Source organism: Lissotriton helveticus, chromosome 3_1 (assembly GCF_964261635.1).
Source record: "Lissotriton helveticus chromosome 3_1, aLisHel1.1, whole genome shotgun sequence".
In the NCBI taxonomy this organism is placed as follows: Eukaryota; Metazoa; Chordata; class Amphibia; order Caudata; family Salamandridae; genus Lissotriton; species Lissotriton helveticus.
This window is the reverse complement of record NC_136061.1, coordinates 664,810,071-664,829,002: the sequence shown is the minus strand read 5'-3', so window position 1 is coordinate 664,829,002 and position 18,932 is coordinate 664,810,071. Positions and strand designations below refer to the sequence as shown.

General features: G+C 48.2%; 1 protein-coding gene across 2 annotated transcripts in view; it reads right to left on the bottom strand.

Annotated features, from left to right (window-relative positions):
- LOC144824702 (antizyme inhibitor 2-like) overlaps nucleotides 1-18,932 on the bottom strand; it is a 255,971-nt gene that overhangs the window by 184,622 nt on the left and 52,417 nt on the right. For both annotated transcript variants that reach the window (XM_078683729.1, XM_078683728.1), the window contains exon 4: nucleotides 11,913-12,085. In XM_078683729.1, coding sequence (XP_078539855.1) covers nucleotides 11,913-12,085 — 173 coding nt within the window. The remainder of the gene's footprint in view (nucleotides 1-11,912; nucleotides 12,086-18,932) is intronic.

Sequence of the window (18,932 nt, the reverse complement as noted above, 5' to 3'; positions counted from 1 at the left end):
AAGAACCAAGGAAGCTGCAGGAGTTTGGACTGCCCCTCTGCCAGTGTGCTGTTTGCTGGGTTGGCCTGCAGTGGTTGCTTCATTGCCAAGGGAAAGGAGAAGGAACTTTTTAAGGGCTTTCATCTACAGAATATTCTCCAAGGGCTTGAAAAGTGCTTGCCTCCTGCTGAAGTCTCAGGGACAAAAGACTTCACCTCCAGCTCCCTCTTGAATTTCCTCGCTGGGAATTCTGACTCCAGTCACTTGCGTGCCGCTGGGAGCTGGAAGCGCGACACATCGAGAAGCGTGTCGCCGCCGCAGCGGAAATCATCGCAACGCCGGAGAAGCAAGCCTTCATCGCATCTCCCCGGAAGTGTGTGTTCATCGAAGCTGCCTGCTGTTGCATCACCGGAGAAGCGTGACGCCATTGAGAGAGTCGCCATCACATCACCAGAGAAGCGTGTCGCAGAACCTGTCGCAAGTCTGTCAGGGTGTAGTCATAGCATCGCCACATCAAGGTGCGCCATCTTCTCGCATCGCAACCGGATCATCGCATGGCATCGAGGTGCCATCTTGTGCACCACAAGGGGCCCGCAGGCCGAGAATCTACGCATCACCTCCGCTCCGGTAAGGCTCATGACGAGTCCCCTACTCTGCGCAAGCATTGAGGCAGGACGCAACCGTTCCCCCGGACGCCCAGATCTAACATTGGTGGTCAGCGGTGAGGATTTGGAATTTGCATTTGTGTTTCATATATAGTGATTGATGTACACTACTAGTGAGTGCAGACCAAACGCGACCACATACTTTTTTTAGAATCCTTTTTCCTTGGACTGTTTGTATTACCATGAGTAAACCAGCATCTGTTGCATCTTTGGATCTTGATTTTGAGGAAGAGAGGTTGGAAACCTTCACTGTGAAATAGCTCAAGTATCTCTGCAGGAAATTGAAAGTTGCTACACCAGGCATTTATAAAAAGGAAGACTACCAAAAGGCGCTGAGTGCCTGGTTAGAAGCCAGAAATGCCCCTGATCTTGTGGTGGAGCCTGTCGGGATGCAGATGAGCAAATTGATGGGCCAGAATTTCCATCCAGGGGAGGGATGCCATCCCTGCCTGGCAGCAGCATCTCTTCCAAAGACCTGTCCCTCAGACAACTGGGAGATAGGGAGGGAAATAGGGCACTGAAGCTGGAGTTGGCTAAGCTTATAATGGAGAGTCAGAGGGAAACAGAGAGTAATAGGTTGTCCTTGGAGAGGGAGAGAATGAGAATGGAGCATGAGAGAATGTTGAGGGAGTTACAGATCAAGGCCAAGGGCTTAGAGATCAATTCCTCTGGTGGCAGTGCACCATCTGTTCCTTCAGAAGGCAGAGTACATATTCCCAAGGATGTCATCAAAGATTTTCACATGAATGAAGATATTGGGCAGTGGTTTGCAGCCTATGAGATAGCAATGTTGACCCACCGGGTCCCTGAGAAGGATTGGGGAGCGAGGTTGTGGGACCACTTTTTAACCCCTTCCGTGCTCATGACGGAACCACTCCGTCACGAGCCACGGACGCGCTGTGCTGGTGACAGAATGGTTCCGTCACGGTGCGGCTGCCCCACTCACGCTAAAGGAATTCCGCGCCTGCGCTGGGCGTTCTATTGAGCTGGTGGGGCCGTGACAGAACCACTCCGTCACAAGCACAGCTTGCCTGTGGCTCGTGACGGAGCGGTTCCGTCATGAGCATGGCAGCGCTGCGCGGACCTCCCTCGCCCCCAGCGCCACGGCGGAATTACCGCCGCGGCCAAGGGGTTAACTGAATGTAGGGATACTTTGTTAGACTTGCCCAGCACTCATAGGATGTCTTATGCCTACATGAAGGAAGCACTGATGACCAGGTATGTGTTAACTCCAGAGCTCTATAGACAGAGGTTCAGGAATTGTAAGAAACTGGAGGGAACCACTTGGGTAGAATATGTGTCTTTCTTTTGAAGAGCTGTGGATGGTGGATTGGGTGAGGGGTAGCAATGTTGATAATTTTCAAGCTTTCTATGATTTGATTGCTAGGGAGCACTTGTCTGCTAATTGTTTTCCACAGCTACACCAGCACCTTATTGATAGCAAGTTGACTAACCCTAGAAAGCTTTCTGAAGGGGCGGACCACTGGGTCAGTACCATGGTCCACAAGGGTCGTGGGAGACTCCGCCAAAGGTGGGCAGGGTCCCCAGCAGAAGAGTGGGGGTGACAAGGGTAAACAGAGGGAGTAACAAAAAAGTTCCCAAAGTAATTCCCAAGAGAACCAGGGTAAGGGTTCCCAGCCTCCCCCTGAAAAGAAGTCAGGACCCCCGACAGGTAAACCTGTTCAGAGAGGGCCCGTTACCTGCTTTCAGTGTAAGCAGGTGGGACACTGTTGGTATGATCCCCAGTGTCCTCAGAAAGGACAGTATGTGCCACCCCGTGCACCACCTCGGCAGATGGGCAGTGTAGCCTGGGTGGGGAGGAGATGGGTGCCCGAGGTGGGTGGGGTCTCACAGAAATGTCCTTTGTCTCATTCAGAGACTTTGAGATGGTCCCTAAAACTCAGCTGCCTGCTAACACTAAGAAATACAGGCAGTGGGTGACCATCAATGGCCATAGAGTGTAGGCTCTCAGAGACACAGGAGCAAGTGTGACAGCTGTCAAGTGTCACTTGGTCTCTGAAGAGCAGGTAGTCCCTCATGCATTCTTCCCAGTTGTTGCCGCTGACAACACAGAGAGCCATTGTAAGATGGCTCAAGTTCCCTTTGAGTGTGGGGGGGGGGTGGGTCTCTGGTACTCTTCAAGTAGCTGTGAGGCCATCCATGCCTGTTGAATGTCTATTAGGCATTGACTTAGAAAGTTCCCCTTGGGCTAAGGTGGAGAGGAAGGCGCATTTAGAGATGTTGAGTCTGCCTAAGTGGGCATGTGTAACCACTCGATCTATGGCAGTTAAGGGTGTTCAAGAGACCCTGGAGCCTGAAAGTATGGCCCAGGGACCTGCCTTAAAGAGAAGAGGTATTGGGCGTGGGAAACCAGCCCCCATTGTTCCCACGGTCCAAGAGGAGGCAGACCTTGAGGGGGATGCCCTGGAACCTATAGGGGAGCAAGTTTCTGAACTGGGAGACCTACCTTAGCTGACCCATTGGCAGCAAGAATGGGGTCCCTCCAGGGAGAATTTTTTTGAATAGCAGCAGAAGTGCCCTTCTCTTGTGGGTTTGAGGCAACAGGCCACAAACCAGGCAGCAGGTGATCAGTCTGGATCACATTGGAGTACTGGGAGAATGGTCTCCTGTTAAGCGAGCCTAAGGTTGCTGAGCCTGGGTCAGCCCATGTGCTGGTGGTACCCCACCGCTTCAGAGCCTTCCTACTGGGTTTGGCTCATGATGTTCCTTTAGCTGGTCATCTGGGGAAGAACAAGACCTTTGAAAGGCTTGTCTCCCACTTTTATTGGCCCCAGATGTGGAAGAGTTCAGTTACTCATTGTAGGACCTGTCAAACTTGCCAGGCAAGTGGGAAAAGTGGAAGGAGGCACAAGGCCCCTCTCCAACCTTTCCCTATAGTCAGTACCCCCTTTGAAAGGGTGGGGATTGACATTGTGGGGCCACTGGACCCCAAGACAGCCATGGGCAACAGGTTTATCCTGGTCTTGGTGGACCATGCTACCCGGGAACCCGGAAGCCATTCCGCTCAGGACAGTGACGGCCCCCGTGGTGGGACGTGCACTGATGGGGATCTTCTCCCGTGTGGGGTTCCCCAGAGAGGTTGTGTCTGGCCGAGGTACAAACTTCCTTTCCAATTATATGAAGTCTCTGTGGAAGGAGTGTGGTGTTACCTACAAGTTCACCACCCCTTACCACCCACAGGAAATGGGTTGCTTGAAAGATTCAACCGGACCCTTAAAGGCATGATCATGGGTCTTGAGGAACCAATGAGGCGTAAGTGGGACGTCCTCTTGCCATACCTTCTGTTTGCCTACCAAGAGGTGCCACAAAAGTCTGTAGGGTTCAGCCCCTTTGAGCTTTTGTATGGTCACCCGGTTAGAGGACCTTTGAGTTTGGTCAAGTAAGGCTGAGAGCAATCTCCCAGGAAACCTCCCCAGGATGTATATAGCCACATGCTGGCCTTCAGGAACCAGACTCGGCGTTTCAGAGATCTCGCTCAGGCAAATCTGAAAGCCAGCCAGGAGGAAATGAAGCGGTGGTACGATCAGAATGCCACTCTGATTGAGCTACAGCCTGGACAGAAAGTTTGGGTCATGGGCCCTGTGGAGCCTTGTGCACTCAGGGACAGGTGGACAGGTCCATATGAGGTGGTGGAGCGCAAGAGTGATGTCACTTACTTGGTGAACTTGCAGACTCCCAGGAACCCCTTGCGGGTCCTGCATGTGAACCGCCTGAAGCCCCACTTAGAAAGGTCCGAAGTGGGCATGCTCCTAGCGACAGATGATGGAATGGAGGAGGAGACCGAGCCTCTTCCTGACCTCCTGTCTGCAACAGAGCAAGATGGGTCAGTGGATGGTATCAGCCTATCTGCCACACTGACCCCTGATCAGCAGCAAGATTGTCGCCAGCTATTGGGGCAATTCTCTGATCTATTTTCCTTAGTTCCTGGTGTCACAGAGTGGTGCGTCCATGATGTGGACACTGGCGATAGTCCTCCTGTCAAGCACAAGGCTTAGAGAGTGACCGACAAGGTTAGGGCTTACATTAAGGAGGAAATCTCCAAGATGTTTGCTTTAGGGGTCATTGAGTCCTCAAACAGTCCTTGGGCCAGCCCAGTGGTCTTGGTCCCAAAGGCTGCCTCGCTGGGTGCCACACCCGAACTCCAGTTCTATGTGGACTACAGAGGGCTCAATTCAGTCACCAGGACTGAGGCACACCGCATCCCCAGAGCTGATGAGCTCATAGATTGGTTAGGGGCTGCGCGGTACCTCAACATGTTTGATATGACATCTGGGTACTGGCAGATCGCCTTGACTGATGGGGGCTAAGGAGAGGTCAGCATTCTCTACGGGAAACATCCTTAACAACACGGTCAGTACACCGCAATGCTGTTACATCACGGTCGTTCCAACGACTGCATGTAACAACGCTATGCCATTACAACGCAAGTAAACTACACTAATGGTGTAGTTTACTATACCAACACCTTCCCTACTGATAAGTGGACTGGAGTTGGAATAGTAAATTACACTTTTTTAATGTTAGCACGCCACCTATCGCAAGTCGATGTAAAGACTTGCGTTGTAAAGGCATAGCATGGTAAAATGCAGTCGTTGTAACGACTGCGATGTAACAGCACGTGTTGTAATAACACGCGTTGTTACATCATACAACCTTCTCCACACCAGATGGGCACTACCAATTCCAGGCTATGCCTTTGGGATGAAGAATGCACCTGCCACCTTTTAGAGGTTGGTCAACCAGGTGTTGGCTGGGCTGGAGGATTTCAGTGCCGCCTACCTGGATGACATTGTAGTGTTCCGCGCCAGTTGGGAAGAACACTTGCAGCACCTCTGGGAAGTGTTGATGGCACTGCGAAAGGCAGGCCTCACGATCAAAGCAAGTAAGTGCTAGATCGGGCAGGGTTCCGTTTTGTACTTGGGTTACCAGGTAGAAGGGGCCAGATGGCGCCCCTACATCCCAAGATTGATACCATCCTGGCATGGGAACCCCCAAAGACACAAGTGAGAGCCTTTTTAGGACTCACGGGGTACTACAGGAGGCTTGTCTTCCAGGAAGCAGCCCAAGAAAGTCAACTGGACTGACACCTGTCAGAAGGCTTTTGACGCCCTGAAGACTGCCATGTGCACAGCACCCGTGCTTCAAGCGCCCAACTTCTCAAAATAATTCATTGTTAAGACAGACGCTTCAGAGCATGGTGTGGGGGCTGTTCTATCACAGATTATAGAAGAGGGCCTGGACCAACCTGTAGCCTTCATCAGAAGGAGGTTACTTCCACAGGAACAGAGGTGGAGTGCAATTGAGCGTGAGGCATTCGTTGTGGTCTGGGCACTGAAGAAGTTGAGACCATACTTGTTTGGGACTCACTTTCGAGTTCAGACCGACCACAGGCCCCTCAGATGGCTGATGTAGATGAGGGGTGAGAACCCAAAGTTGTTGAGGTGGTCCATTTCCCTACAGGGTATGGACTTTACGGTGGAACACCGCCCTGGTACAGAACACGCCAACGCTGATTGTCTGTCCAGATTTTTCTGCCTTAGTGAAGAGAACGCTCAAGGGTAAGGGTAGTTCTCCCATCATTTCAGCTGGAGGTGACACGTGTTAGACCTGGCATCATTGGCGTGAGTCTCCTTTCCATTTTTGACGGATTGCCTCCTCTGTTTTAATATGTTTTTGCTGGATTTATGCTTTGGGCACAGTGCCCCTGCTAATCAGTGCCACAGTGGAAGTGCTCCCTATGTTAAATTGATGTACTGATTTGTTATTCCATGATTGAGTTATTTGATTTATCTGTCATCCCCTAGCACAGTGCACCATGTGTGCCCAGGGCTTGTAAATCAAATACTGCTGGTGGGCTTGCAGCACTGGTTGTGCCACCCACAGAAGCAGCTTGTAACGTGTGTCTCAGCCCTGCCATTGCAAGGCCTATGTGCCGTCTAGCACTGCCATGTCGACTTGGCCAAGTGCACCCACTTGCCAGTCCCTAACCCTTCCCTTTGCTTCATATTAGAAACCCCTGTGGTAGGCCCAAGGGCATGATGCATTGTAAGTATAAGGTAGGACATGCTCTGATGTGTGTAGCATGTTCTGATAGTGAATTACAGCCATTTTCGTTTTTCACTATTGAAGGCTACCTGTTCTCATGGTATACACCCGTTACGACGCAACTTTTACTCCGCACTACCATTACAACGCGGGCATTACAACGCATGGCATTACAACGCATTGCGCTGGGGGGCGCTCTAGGATAAGAGGTAAGTTTAATTTACTATCCAACACCTTCCCTAGGGTCCACGGGGACTGGAGTTAGAATAGTAAATTATACTTACCACTATCCAGCACCCCAAAGCGCTATGCGTTGTAACGGTATTCGTTGTAAATACCGCGTTGTAATGGTACGCGGAGTAAAAGTATGCGTTGTAACGTCATACATCCGTTCTCATAGGCCAGAATAGGCAGTTAGATTATTACATTCTTATAATCCTAACTGACTCAGGGAACACGGTAGAAATTCGAATTTAGTATGCCTGAACTCAGAATAATGAAATACATCTTTAAGTAAAGTTTATTTTAATATGCTGTGTTTGCACATACCACTTTTAGAAAGTAGGTATTTGCTTGCCTAACCATTTGAGCCTGCCTCTGCTGGGTTGTGTATTCCTTGTCTGGGTTTGTCAGTGACAGGGCTGGGGGATTCCAGGAGACAGGCAGGGGCAGCCCGGTGGTGAATAGAGAGATCTGCATCTAGATGGGAGGGAGGAGTTGCACCTGGGACCTGAATAGGGCTGGGCCTTTCCTCTAGAATGCTGGCTCTACCTCCTGTGGCTTGTCTGATGTCACTGCCCTGCACTGTGAAAGGAGAGGAGGACTCATGTCAACAGAGTGCTCCAGAGCTGTATCTTCCCTCCCCTTTCCTGGCTCCGCCTCCTGAGGGGCGTATGATGTCTCTTCCCTGCACAGTGAAAGGAAGAAGAGAGTCATGTAAATAAAGTGCTCAGGGACTGGTTTGGACTAGGCAGAGGCCTCTCTGCCTTCAGAGAACAAAGGATTTTGGAGTATAAATATTGGGACCCTGATCCCAAGAAATTAGATCACTTCTGGACAAGAAAACTTTCTGCCAAGGAGAAGAACCAAGGAAGCTGAAGGAGTTTCGCCCGCTCCTCTGCCATTGTGCTGTTTGCTGGGTTGGCCTGCAGTGGTTGCTTCATTGCCAAGGGAAAGGAGAAGGAACTTTTTAAGGACTTTCATCTACAGAATATTCTCCAAGGGCTTGAACTGTGCTTGCCTCCTGCTGAAGTCTCAGGGACAAAAGACTTCACCTCCAGCTCCCTCCTGAATTTCCTTGCTGGGAATTCTGACTCCAATCACTTGCGTGCCACTGGGAGCTAAAAGCGTGACGCATTGAGAAGAAGTGTGTCGCTGCCGCAGCGGAAATCATCGCAACGCCGGAGAAGCGAGCCTTCTTCGTATCTCCCTGGAAGCGTGTGTTCATCGAAGCTGCCTGCTGTCGCATCACCGGAGAAGTGTGACGCCATCGAGAGAGTCGCCATCACATCACCGGAGAAGCATATCGCAGGGCCTGTCGCTGCTCCAAAGTACAGAGTCGTCGCAAGGCTGCCAGGACGTTATTGCATCGTCATCGCATCGCCGCATCAAGGGCGCCATCTTCTTGCATCTCAACCGGATCATCGCATCGTAATCAAGGCGCCATCTTGCACACCGCAACGGGCCCGCAGGCCGAGAATCTACGCATTGCCTCGGCTCCGGTAAGGCTCACGACGAGTCCCCTACTCTGTGCAAGCATTGAGGATGGACGCAACCATTCCCCCGGATCACGGAACCGACGCATCTCTCCTTTTGCGAGCCTTTTGTTTACTTTGCGTTACGCATCCAGGTACTTTGTTGAGAACTTTGTCACATTTACCAACTTGAACTAAGCAACTTGAATCATCTTTTAAGCAATCTTAAGTGTAGTATTGTGGATATTTGTCATTTGTGGTCTTGTGTTTAAGTCTATATAAAGAATACTTATTTTTTATAAAAACCTGTGTTGTGTCCATCTGTAGTGTTTTCACTGTATTGCTGTGTATATTCACAAATGCTTAGCACACTGCCTTTGAGATAAGCCTGTCTGCTCGTGCCAAGCTACCAAGGGGGTGAGCAGGGGTTATTAAGGAGTGTAATCCCCTTATCCTGACTTAGAAGTAAGGGTCCCTATTTGGACAAAGGTGAATACCATTGCCAACTAGAGACCCCCAGATCTAACAACTATCCAAAACGAGTTGCCACATATGTCATGAATAAAGCATATGCTTTACACATCAAAGTGAAAACCAAGCATTGTTAAATTGGTCACAATGTGGCTGGCTCTTTCCTGGGAAAAGATATTATCCTCTGCTTCACAGTGAACGGATTATGAACAGTGTTAATTGGCCAAGATCACCATATGTTAGACTGACACTGAGACCGAAATGCAGTTTCATACTTTGGGCCAGATGTATTAAGATTACATTTTGTGAGTCTATAATAGGAAATTTTACCGATTCGCTATTATAGACTCACAAAATGCAATGTATGTAGGTTTTTGCTAAAATTTAGCAATTCCTAAATATTCCTTAATAGCGAATTGCAAATTGTGAATCGCTATTAAGGAATGCCTTCCCATTCATTCCTATGGGCCAAAAAGCCCATAGGAATGAATGGAAAGATATTCGCAATTTGCGAGTACCAAATAGGTACTCGCAAATTGTCAATGCAATTTCATGGGTGCAAGGGGACCAAAAGGCCACCCTGATGCACCCCTGAAATATGCATCTGTGCACATGTGGCTCACACACATGCCCTGAGGGCATGTATGTGCGCTACATGGCACTTAGAAAAATGCAAGAAAGTGCATTTTTCTAGGAATTTGCCAAATTACCACCAACTAGAAGTTGGTGGTAATTTATGATTCCTTAATGCTTATTTGAAATTTGCTATAACTATCAGAATTGCATTTAGGGAATCCCAAATTGTGATTCCCTAACTGCATTCGCTATTCAGGTAATCGCAAATAATTGCGATTACCCATAATGCGAATTACAAATGTTTGATACATTGCAAAACACATTTTTGCGATCGCAAATGGGCCGATTCTGCAAATTGGCCCGTTTGCGATCACATAAAAGATTGACACATCTGGCCCTTTGTTAGTTCAAAGGCAGTTCCACAATTTAAATGGACTCACCAAGAAGAGAAATTTTGCAAAAAACGTGCCAGTGTTTTGTGCAGATGAAGAACGAGATACCTTTTGAGATATGTAAAATAAAATTCTCCATGGGGAAAGTACACTGCAATTCTCTTTCCTATAAATGCTCTCACTTTGAAGTCAGCCGAAGGTAAAATAAACACCTGGCTCCCAGGAAAACAGTTTGACATTTGACCTTAGTCTTTGAAAGCCTAGCAAATGTGACGAGATAAGCACAAGATTTAAAGGCCTTAAATTACAGAAAACAAGTTCATGGAAGAATACTGTAAAAGTGGCTTTAGCATGGAGAGATACAAACTCAAGCTGCACGGCCTAAAGCAAATAAAGCCAGCCAATCGAAAGCCAGAAAGCGTGAGTTACAAACCATAAAGCCAATAGCAAGCCACGAGCCAAATGCATTCCCAGGTCAACTTTCTGAAAGTCCTCATGATGTGTTTTTGCATACCAGACAGCAGCGCTGTCTGGTAAGCGGTGACCAAAAAATGAGTTAGTTTCTTGCATAGCACTATTGAGTGCACAGCTGCCAATCTCCGCCTGACATTCCCAGCCCGTTTTAAAGTGTGTATGATCCTATAAATGCAACCATACAGGATGACTCAAAACCACCCCAATTCAAAACCCTGAAGATGCCTCTAAATTCCACAAAGTCAACCTCATGGAATGGTGCAACTTTTAAAAAAAATATAAATTGTCACTTGTTTCAGTTTGTATATGTATGCTGACAACACCAGGACATGTGTCCATTTTGGATCGAGACCGGGGTGGGAGTCCGGGCTTTCGCTAGATACTACATAATAAGGGTCTGCTTCTGTATTCATGGGAATCTGCTGAAAATGGTCCTATCATAGATGGGGATTTGTTTGGTTAATTGATCCCCTGGTGTGCTGGTCTGCCCGTTGATGCCTCAGATGATTGGCTCCACGCCCTAACAAGTGCAGTAGTTTTGTAATCTAGATAATGATTCAAAGGCACAGAGAAGTGACTGTAGGAGATATTAGTAAAAGCTGGCATAGACCAACCTCTGCCTGGTCACCTGAATTCCACACATATCAATGTCATCCATCTTTTGTGTGTCTACAATCTCAAGAGGAAAGCGTGTTGGTTTGTTTGCACAGGTAGTTGTGTTCCTGTAAGCCTCTGTAAATGTGTGACTGCTTGGTGGTTGACTGTGTGCACTGGTGGCCGCATATGTGAGCATGTATTTATGTAGTGTGTCTGTGTGCATGCACTATACAGAAAGAAAATAAATTAACTTTGTTGTTTATGTTCCTAATACGGCTAGTTCAACCTGTCAGATCCTATTCATCCCTCTTTTTAAAAAGTGCTTAGATACAGACTGGGGCAGTAATCAAGCCTGCGGTGGGCAACATTAAACCTTTTTACCCTACCAACTGCTTGAGTTTTTATGCATGTCATTGTCTAGCCTAGGGTACATTTATACGGTCATTTATGAAGATTATTCGGCCCTCTTGGTTGTGGGGCATACTTAATGCTTAGGAGGTCCTGGACCATCTTAAGCATGGTCTCTTGGTTGGCAGATCTACCTAGTGTTGGGTGACTGTGGCCCAGCTTGACCATCTCATCTTGGTTATCAAACTTTCTTCATGGCTAAATAATAGTACTAGTCCTGGGCCACCACGGGCCATTCCCTCCTAAATGTCAACCTACTTGGTGTGTGGGAGATCTTGGGTCACCTTGCTTGGGGCCTCTTGGTTGTCACATCTAACCAACAGTTGAGGGGCATGAGTCACATTAATTCCCTTCCAAGAGGTGATGGTGGGTGGAAGCAGACATGGTTCTTGTGCATTATTGGTCAAATCCTCTTAATTATGAGAGATAATAGGTAATTGGGTGAGCCTCAATAGCTTCTTTGGTTCTTCATTAATTGCCATTGGGTAGATCTGTTTGAACCTGGCCTTGTCCACCTAATTGTTGAGCTTATCTTATGTTTTGGTGGCTCTGGGTCACCGGGGATGGGTACTCCTTGTTATCAGGCCTACCTGGCAGTCGGATGGCACTGGGCCACCTTGGCCAACTCCTCTTCGCAGTCGAAGGTCATCATCTTCACCCCACTACTGGCAGCATACTTTATGTGTGTGAGCTGCTTGCAGGGGTTGGCATAAATAATCCTGTCTGGTGAGACTCCCTGGCCGAGGACCAGCTCTAGCTCCCCCTGCAGAAGAGACACGTTTCAGAAGACAACACCGATCACTGTACAGAGAACTGTTGGGTTTTAATAAATAATAACAATTTCCACAATTATATAGGTCGCACTATTAGCAAAATTTCCTCTGTGTGGCAATGGAAGTTGTTAGTTAATATTTCTTAACTAGTTTATTGACATAAGAAGGATGAAAGGCTGGGTCAACTGCCTTTACTTCCAAACTGTGATTTTCAGGCTACAAACAGATCTTTGCAGAAGACACATTAACCCAATAAGCCATCACTATGCCTCAAAGGTACAATGCTGTTTTCTTAGTGCCCCCAATGTTCCAGCAACCTGAGAAGCCCTATACTACCAGGGTCTGGGCCCCACTCCCATAATATTGCCACAGAGAGGTGGTTTGGTTTTATTCAATAATCATCCTCATCAATTATTATGTCTATTCTAATGTTCCAACAGTATGTTCTCAGTAATAAGTACCAATCATGTTGCTGGTGATCATTGTATTGTATTGTATTGTAATGTGTGAGTTACATTTATATAACACTTCCCAAGCCAAAGAGCTGCTGACATGCTCTTGAAGATGGGTAGCTTGCTCCACTGTAGGTTGTACTTGTTTGAAAGGGTGTGGGTTTGTAGTGTGTTCTATGTTGGAAGTCTTCAACTTCAATGACTCATTGGCTATTTAGCTAATAATCAGATCCCCTCAATTATTTTGCTGGCAACTATATTCCATCAGTGATTGTGCCAACAATCATGCCTCACTAAATGATACACAAAAGTGATGTCTGGATGGTCTGGAGTTGAGGGAGGAGATGCTTGAGGATTCTGGCGAAGAGTGCATTGCTGCAGTGAAGTCTGCGGGTGATAGGGGCTTGAGTGATGGTATGCCTGGTGCTCTTTGGAAACCAGCTGAAGATTTTTTGATGATTCATAGCATGTGTAAGCAGGAGGAGCTGACTGTGTAATCGGTGTTGGGGTATGATTCCATGCACTGTGGGCTCCTCCAGGAAGCCCCCGTGCTCCAAGTACCAGTCTTCCATAGTCTGACAGCAGGCTAGAGATGCTGCCGACCACAGACACAATTCTGCCTTCCTGCTGCTGAGCCAAGCTCAAGTAAGGAAAGGTAGAACAGGTTTCCTATCACAGGGAGGTGTAAGCACCTCCCAGACAGGACCTAGTGTAGTGGACTGGGATGGGGTCGCTTGCCAGCGCCACTAGACTGCTTTGAAGGGCACATTTGGTGCCATCCTTGCATACTCCAGTTAGAACCAGTTCGAGGGAGCCATTGGCTCCAGTTGTTCTGCGAAACTGTATCCTCCCCACTGTCCAGCCCCTCCTCCTGTAGGGACCGCTGAATCGTCCCAACCCTTTACTTAGGGTACTAATGGCTTACCTGTGGGTGGCTTTTCAGATTCGTCGTGTGACAAGATTCAGATTCGAAACCACTTCATCTTCAACCGTCTGGGCATTTTGTGTTGAAATTTTTTATTGAGTTTTATAATATAATACAAGTTAAGAACCATTCAATAATACATGGACTTCATTGGAGTTTGCTTTGGGAACTGAGACTGCATCTGGAAGACTCCTGCTGCTCCTGGTCCCATCTTCCTGCCAATCTTCTGCATCGCCTGTACCTGTGCTCCATCCAGGTTTTTGTCCAGGCCTGTGGGCATCCAAGACACCCGAAGGAATCTCCCTTGGAGTGAATGAGTCACTCTCCTGCATCTGCAAGCACTGCAGTGAAGCTTGCCGGTGTGCTCCTCCTAAGCTCCCATGGACTCTAAAAGGTTCAGCAACACAGGTGGTGGTTCTGCAACTTCCTCGAGGCCTACACTGTCTCCTCAGCAAGTTTAAATTGAGTACCCCTCGTCGTAACCGCTGGAACAGAACCCCTGTGCATCATGTCGACTTGCAGTTGCCAAAGCTTGCTGACTTTCTTCTCCAGAGATCTTCAGGCTCCAAGAAGTTCTAGCCTCCAGCATCTCTTGCTACCAAGATCTTTGTCCTCACCACATTCTCTGCACTGTGGACCTGCAGTATTGATGCGCTGCTCGAGGTCCTCTTGCGACTCCTGTACCTCTGGCCTGTGGGTCCTCTTAAGGGTCTTCTGTGGCTCCAGTGGGCTCTATTGTTTGCTCAGGCCTGCTCTGACTCTCCTGCACTTGGTGAGTCCCTTGGACCTTGCTGGTCCCAACACTGCACCTATTTCATCTGCCACATTTGTTGCCTCTGTCAAGGCTTGTTGGTGCTCCCGACGGACACCGACCCCCTGGCTCTTGACATCCGATGTGGGACAGCTCATGAATGGCTCCTGGTATTCCACAGTGTCGCCTCTCCTGCATCTTCCGACATCGGTGGGTATTCGTCTTTCGTGCCTCCTGGTCACTCCTAAGTGGCATAGACTCTGTCCCCTCTGCTTGCAGGTAACTCTCTTCCTGAATCCACCCTTAGATTCCACAGGACTCTTTCACCTTATTCGCCAGGGTATCTTTTTTAAGTCCTCCATTGTGGTCTATGGCGGTTCCCGACATCACTTTCCACCTATGCACCCGACTTCCCTGGTGTAGGTATCCTGATTCCCAGGGTATCCATGGCTGGGGTGACTCTCCAAACTTCCATCTTCCACAGGGTTTCTTCAGGGTCCCCTGGGAAGGGTCCTTCTTCTTGAAAAATGCAACCGCAACTTCCCCATTGACATGTATGGAGCTCTCAGTTGTATTTCCACTCTGCATACGGCCTCCGTGGGGTTCCTGGGTACTTACCTTGGGTGGGTCCTTGGGTCCCTGGCTCCTCTAAGTCTTCTGGGTCCCCGGTTCCTCTAAGTCTTCTGGGTCCAGTCTCAACTTCAGATGTGATTCGCATTTCACTTTATTAGTATGTGATTTGGTCACCCCCTGAAGACCACTGTATATTTGTGCTACTTACCTGTTCTATTACTGAAGTACTGTGTGTATTATGATTATATCTCGGGGGAGGAGATATTGCAATGTGTTAGTGAGTGTTTATAATAAATACATATTTTTATAACTACACTGTGTGGTTCTTTTTCACTTAACCTGCATTATATGATTAGTACTGGTAAAACAAGCCGCTTCACACTCTTTCTGGTCTAAGCCCGAAAGCTGCTCTCCACAGCTACCACTTTGAGAGCTTTCTAAAGTTGTCTAAGACCACTAAAATCATCATACGGGTTATCTGGATAAGTGCAGGTTATCCACTTACATAAATGTGCACCATACTAAGCCAGCCTTCTACACCAGGTAATTGTATGATTGTTCTATTGTAATCTGATGGTTGTTATAAGTCCATCCACCCCTGATGCCTTTTTCTGCTGAATGTGACTACTTGTATCTTCTTCAAGTTAACCTCTACATTGTATACAGTTGATTAAGCAACCATTGCAACCCTACCCTTGTGAGGCTGAAGAGAGCAAGGTCGACTACATATAAGAGGCTCCAAATCTGGACTCCGACGATCTTTGGCGGATGACAGTTAACTGTGTCCAATACCTTAGGGAGGCCAGCTATGAATAGATTAATATTAATATGATCCCCAGGTTGCTTGTGTTGTTGGTGGGTGAAGGGCCAGGTCCAATCTCTGATGGTAACCTGGTGGAGTCCTAGGAGGAGGTTTTGTTCCCAAAGATTATGACTTCCATATTATCCGTGTTGAATTTCAGACAGTTTGTTCTCATCTATTCTGCTATGCGGATCATGAATTTGGTAAAGTTGGATCTAGTTGTGGGAAAAATGTCTGACATAGAGAGGCTGAACTGAGTATTGTTAACATAGGAGATGATTGAGATGCAGTGGGAGCTGATGACATCCACAAGTGGTGTCATGTAAATGTTTAGCAGGCTGGGGCAGAGGAATGATTCTTGAGGGAATCCGCAAAGCAGGTCTTTTGGCTCTAATGTGTAGGGTGGGAGTCTGACTCTGAGTTCTGCTTGCGAGAATAGAGCATATCCATTCGAGGGTTGGCCTTGGATGCTTGTGTCGTGCAGTCATTTGATGAGGTTGGAGTGAGACATAGTATAAGTATTTAAATGTGCAATATAATAAAAAAGGGGTATGAGGGTTCGCCCGCCATTAAAAAGGAATCAGTTGTATATATTTTAGGAGATTAAAATGTGGGAGGTTGGGGGGAGGAGCTTTGCGCGCATCCAAGATAGCCGCATGTGCTTGGGGCTCCCGAGACCCCCGTAGCCCCTCGAATATATCCTGTCGTTAATCCTGTCTGCTGTGAAGTGCTTATTGCACCCAAAAACTAGGCTTTTGACCGCGTGCCGTGTCGCCTGGCTACCGCAACCTGGTCTCTCTGCTGACTGATGGGCGCCGCGGAACCACGGATGGTTGGCGTACTATCCTGAAGGGTCGAAAGCAAGGGACTCAATGTTGTCCACCAACACCGATTGCCAAGTGCCGCCTCCACGAATCGGACGACGAATATAGGAGTGTCCCGAAATGGCGACCAAGCCGGAAGGGGACAAAAGGCAATCGAAGACCACTAGAGGGGGAAGGTATACTCAACCGAACAACATGGATCGATATGCACAACCTAAGGGGTTGCCAAGTGGACTGGGAAAGTCACAAGAAGGAGTAAAAGACGCCTCTGCCCTGGAAGTGGAGCCGACATTGCAAGACGTGATGGCCGCCATTGACGGGATCAAGTCCTCACTTGGACAGAAGATGGAGACCCTTGCTTATAAATTGGACACTGTGTCCATTGAGGTTAACTTGATTCGGACGGACCTCACGAAGACGAGTGAGAAAGTGAAGTCTTTGGACATAAAGACGGCTAGTCTTATAGATGACGTCACTGAACTACAATCTGAAGTACGAACTCTGAGGGCCTCCAATGAACTTGTTGTCCGTCGACTGGAGGATTTTGAAGGGAGGGCCCGGAGGAATAACATTCGTATTATTGGGGTGCCGGGAAAAGCGGAAGGGCAAGCGGCCGCTCTCTTTGTGGAGGGTCTAATAATCAATCACCTTGGACCCAAAGGCCTGAGCAAGTTCTTTACCTTCGAGCGGGCACACAGAATTCCTGGAGGTAGACCACGTGTTGGTGGCCTGCCCCGGCCCTTGATAGCCAGAATATTTAATTTTAGGGACAGAGACGTAATCCTCCAGGCTTCGAGATCGGGGGGGCCCCTAGAAGTATGAAAACTCATCCATTAGTTTCTTTCCGGACTTTACACAAGCAGTCCAGAAGCAGAGACTGAGTTTTATGGGGGTGAAAAGAAGGCTTCGTGATATGGGACTCACATACGCCAAGCTGAGAATCGAACATGAAGAGAGAACTCATTTCTTTGATAAGCCGGAGATCGTTGCAGATTGGTTGGACACCTTAGCTGCCCAGCGAGAGCCCCAGAGACAGAGTGGAGAAGAAGGCGGGGGTGCGCAAGAACAAGAATGAGAGCTATTGTTCTGGGATCCGGGGAGAGCTGGGGAATGGTCCATTGTTGTAATGTTTTGGATCACAGACTTAGCACAGTACATAAGGGGGGTCAACGGGCGATCGGTAGGTCTCTTTCCTCCTCAGACTTACTTCCTGTAGTTTAGTCTAGATGTGGGGGCGACAGGCACACTGCAAGTTGGGGAGGCTTGATAGTCGTAAGCAGGGGGGCAGGCAGGGGGATAGCGTAACGGGATGTTTGGGGGGAGCTGGGGGGAAATGTTGATTTATTGTGTTTTGTTTGTGTTTTCGCAAGGCATTGTATTTCAAGATTGCCTCTTTATGGTGCGGGGCTTGGAGGAGGGTTGGGTCTTCTTTCTGTTTCATGATGGATGGTAAGGGGTTGAGGATACTGAGTTGGAACGTTAAAGGGTTGTGGGATAAAATCAAGAGCAGTGTGGTTATACAATTCCTTAAAAGACATTCCCCGGATGCCGTCCTACTTCAGGAAACTCACTTGGTCGGAAATGTTTGTAAGGCGATGAATAGGAAAGGCTATCGGTTGGTGGCGTATGCGGGTTTTACTTCTGGGTCCCGGGGTGTTGGGATCCTTCTCAAGAATCCTCTCCCGTTTGTAGTTGACTCGGTTGTCGCAGATGAGAGGGGACGATATATTGCGGTCTCGGGACGTTGGGAGGGGCACACTCTCTCCCTGGTTTCGATTTATGTCCCTCCGGGTCTGCAGAATACGACCTTTCTTGAGTTGGGGAAGATTGTGTTGGATCTTCCTAGTGGATTATTGATCTTGGGTGGAGATTTCAACGCAGTAGTCTCTGGCACCTTGGACAGGTATCCTTCACAGGACGTGAGGAGGGCTCAAAGATGGCTGCCGGACTTTCTGGAGGCACTGGGCTTGGCTGATAGCTGGAGATTATTTCATCCTAGTCAGCAGCAGTATAACTTCCACTCTTGCGCTCATGGTAGTCTCTCTCGGATTGACTACGGTCTAGTGCCGGTGGCCCAGGCTTCCTATATTGTTGAAGTACAGCATCTGGCCAGAGGTATTTCGGATCACTCGCCGTTATGGCTTGGATTTGATTTTGCTTCTGGCTCAAGTGGTAGAGTCGCCCCAGTTAATCCCTGGTATCTGCGTAATCCTAAAATTCTCAAGGATTTGTTACAAGCGTTGGAGCATTATTTTCAAGATAATGAGGGTTTGGTTTCTTCGTCGATTTCGTTGTGGGAGGCTTTTAAGACTGTGATCAGGGGTCAGGCTTTATCCCTGATCGCAGGTGTCAAAAAGCAGAAAGAGGAGGATGTAGTGAGAATTGAGTTGGAAATAGCCAACATAGAAATGGAATTGAAACAGGAGGTGACCCTGCTTGCTGAGATGATTGCTCAGTCTGGAATCAAAGCCACCTCATACGCGGACGATATCCAACTCCTGTTCTCTTAT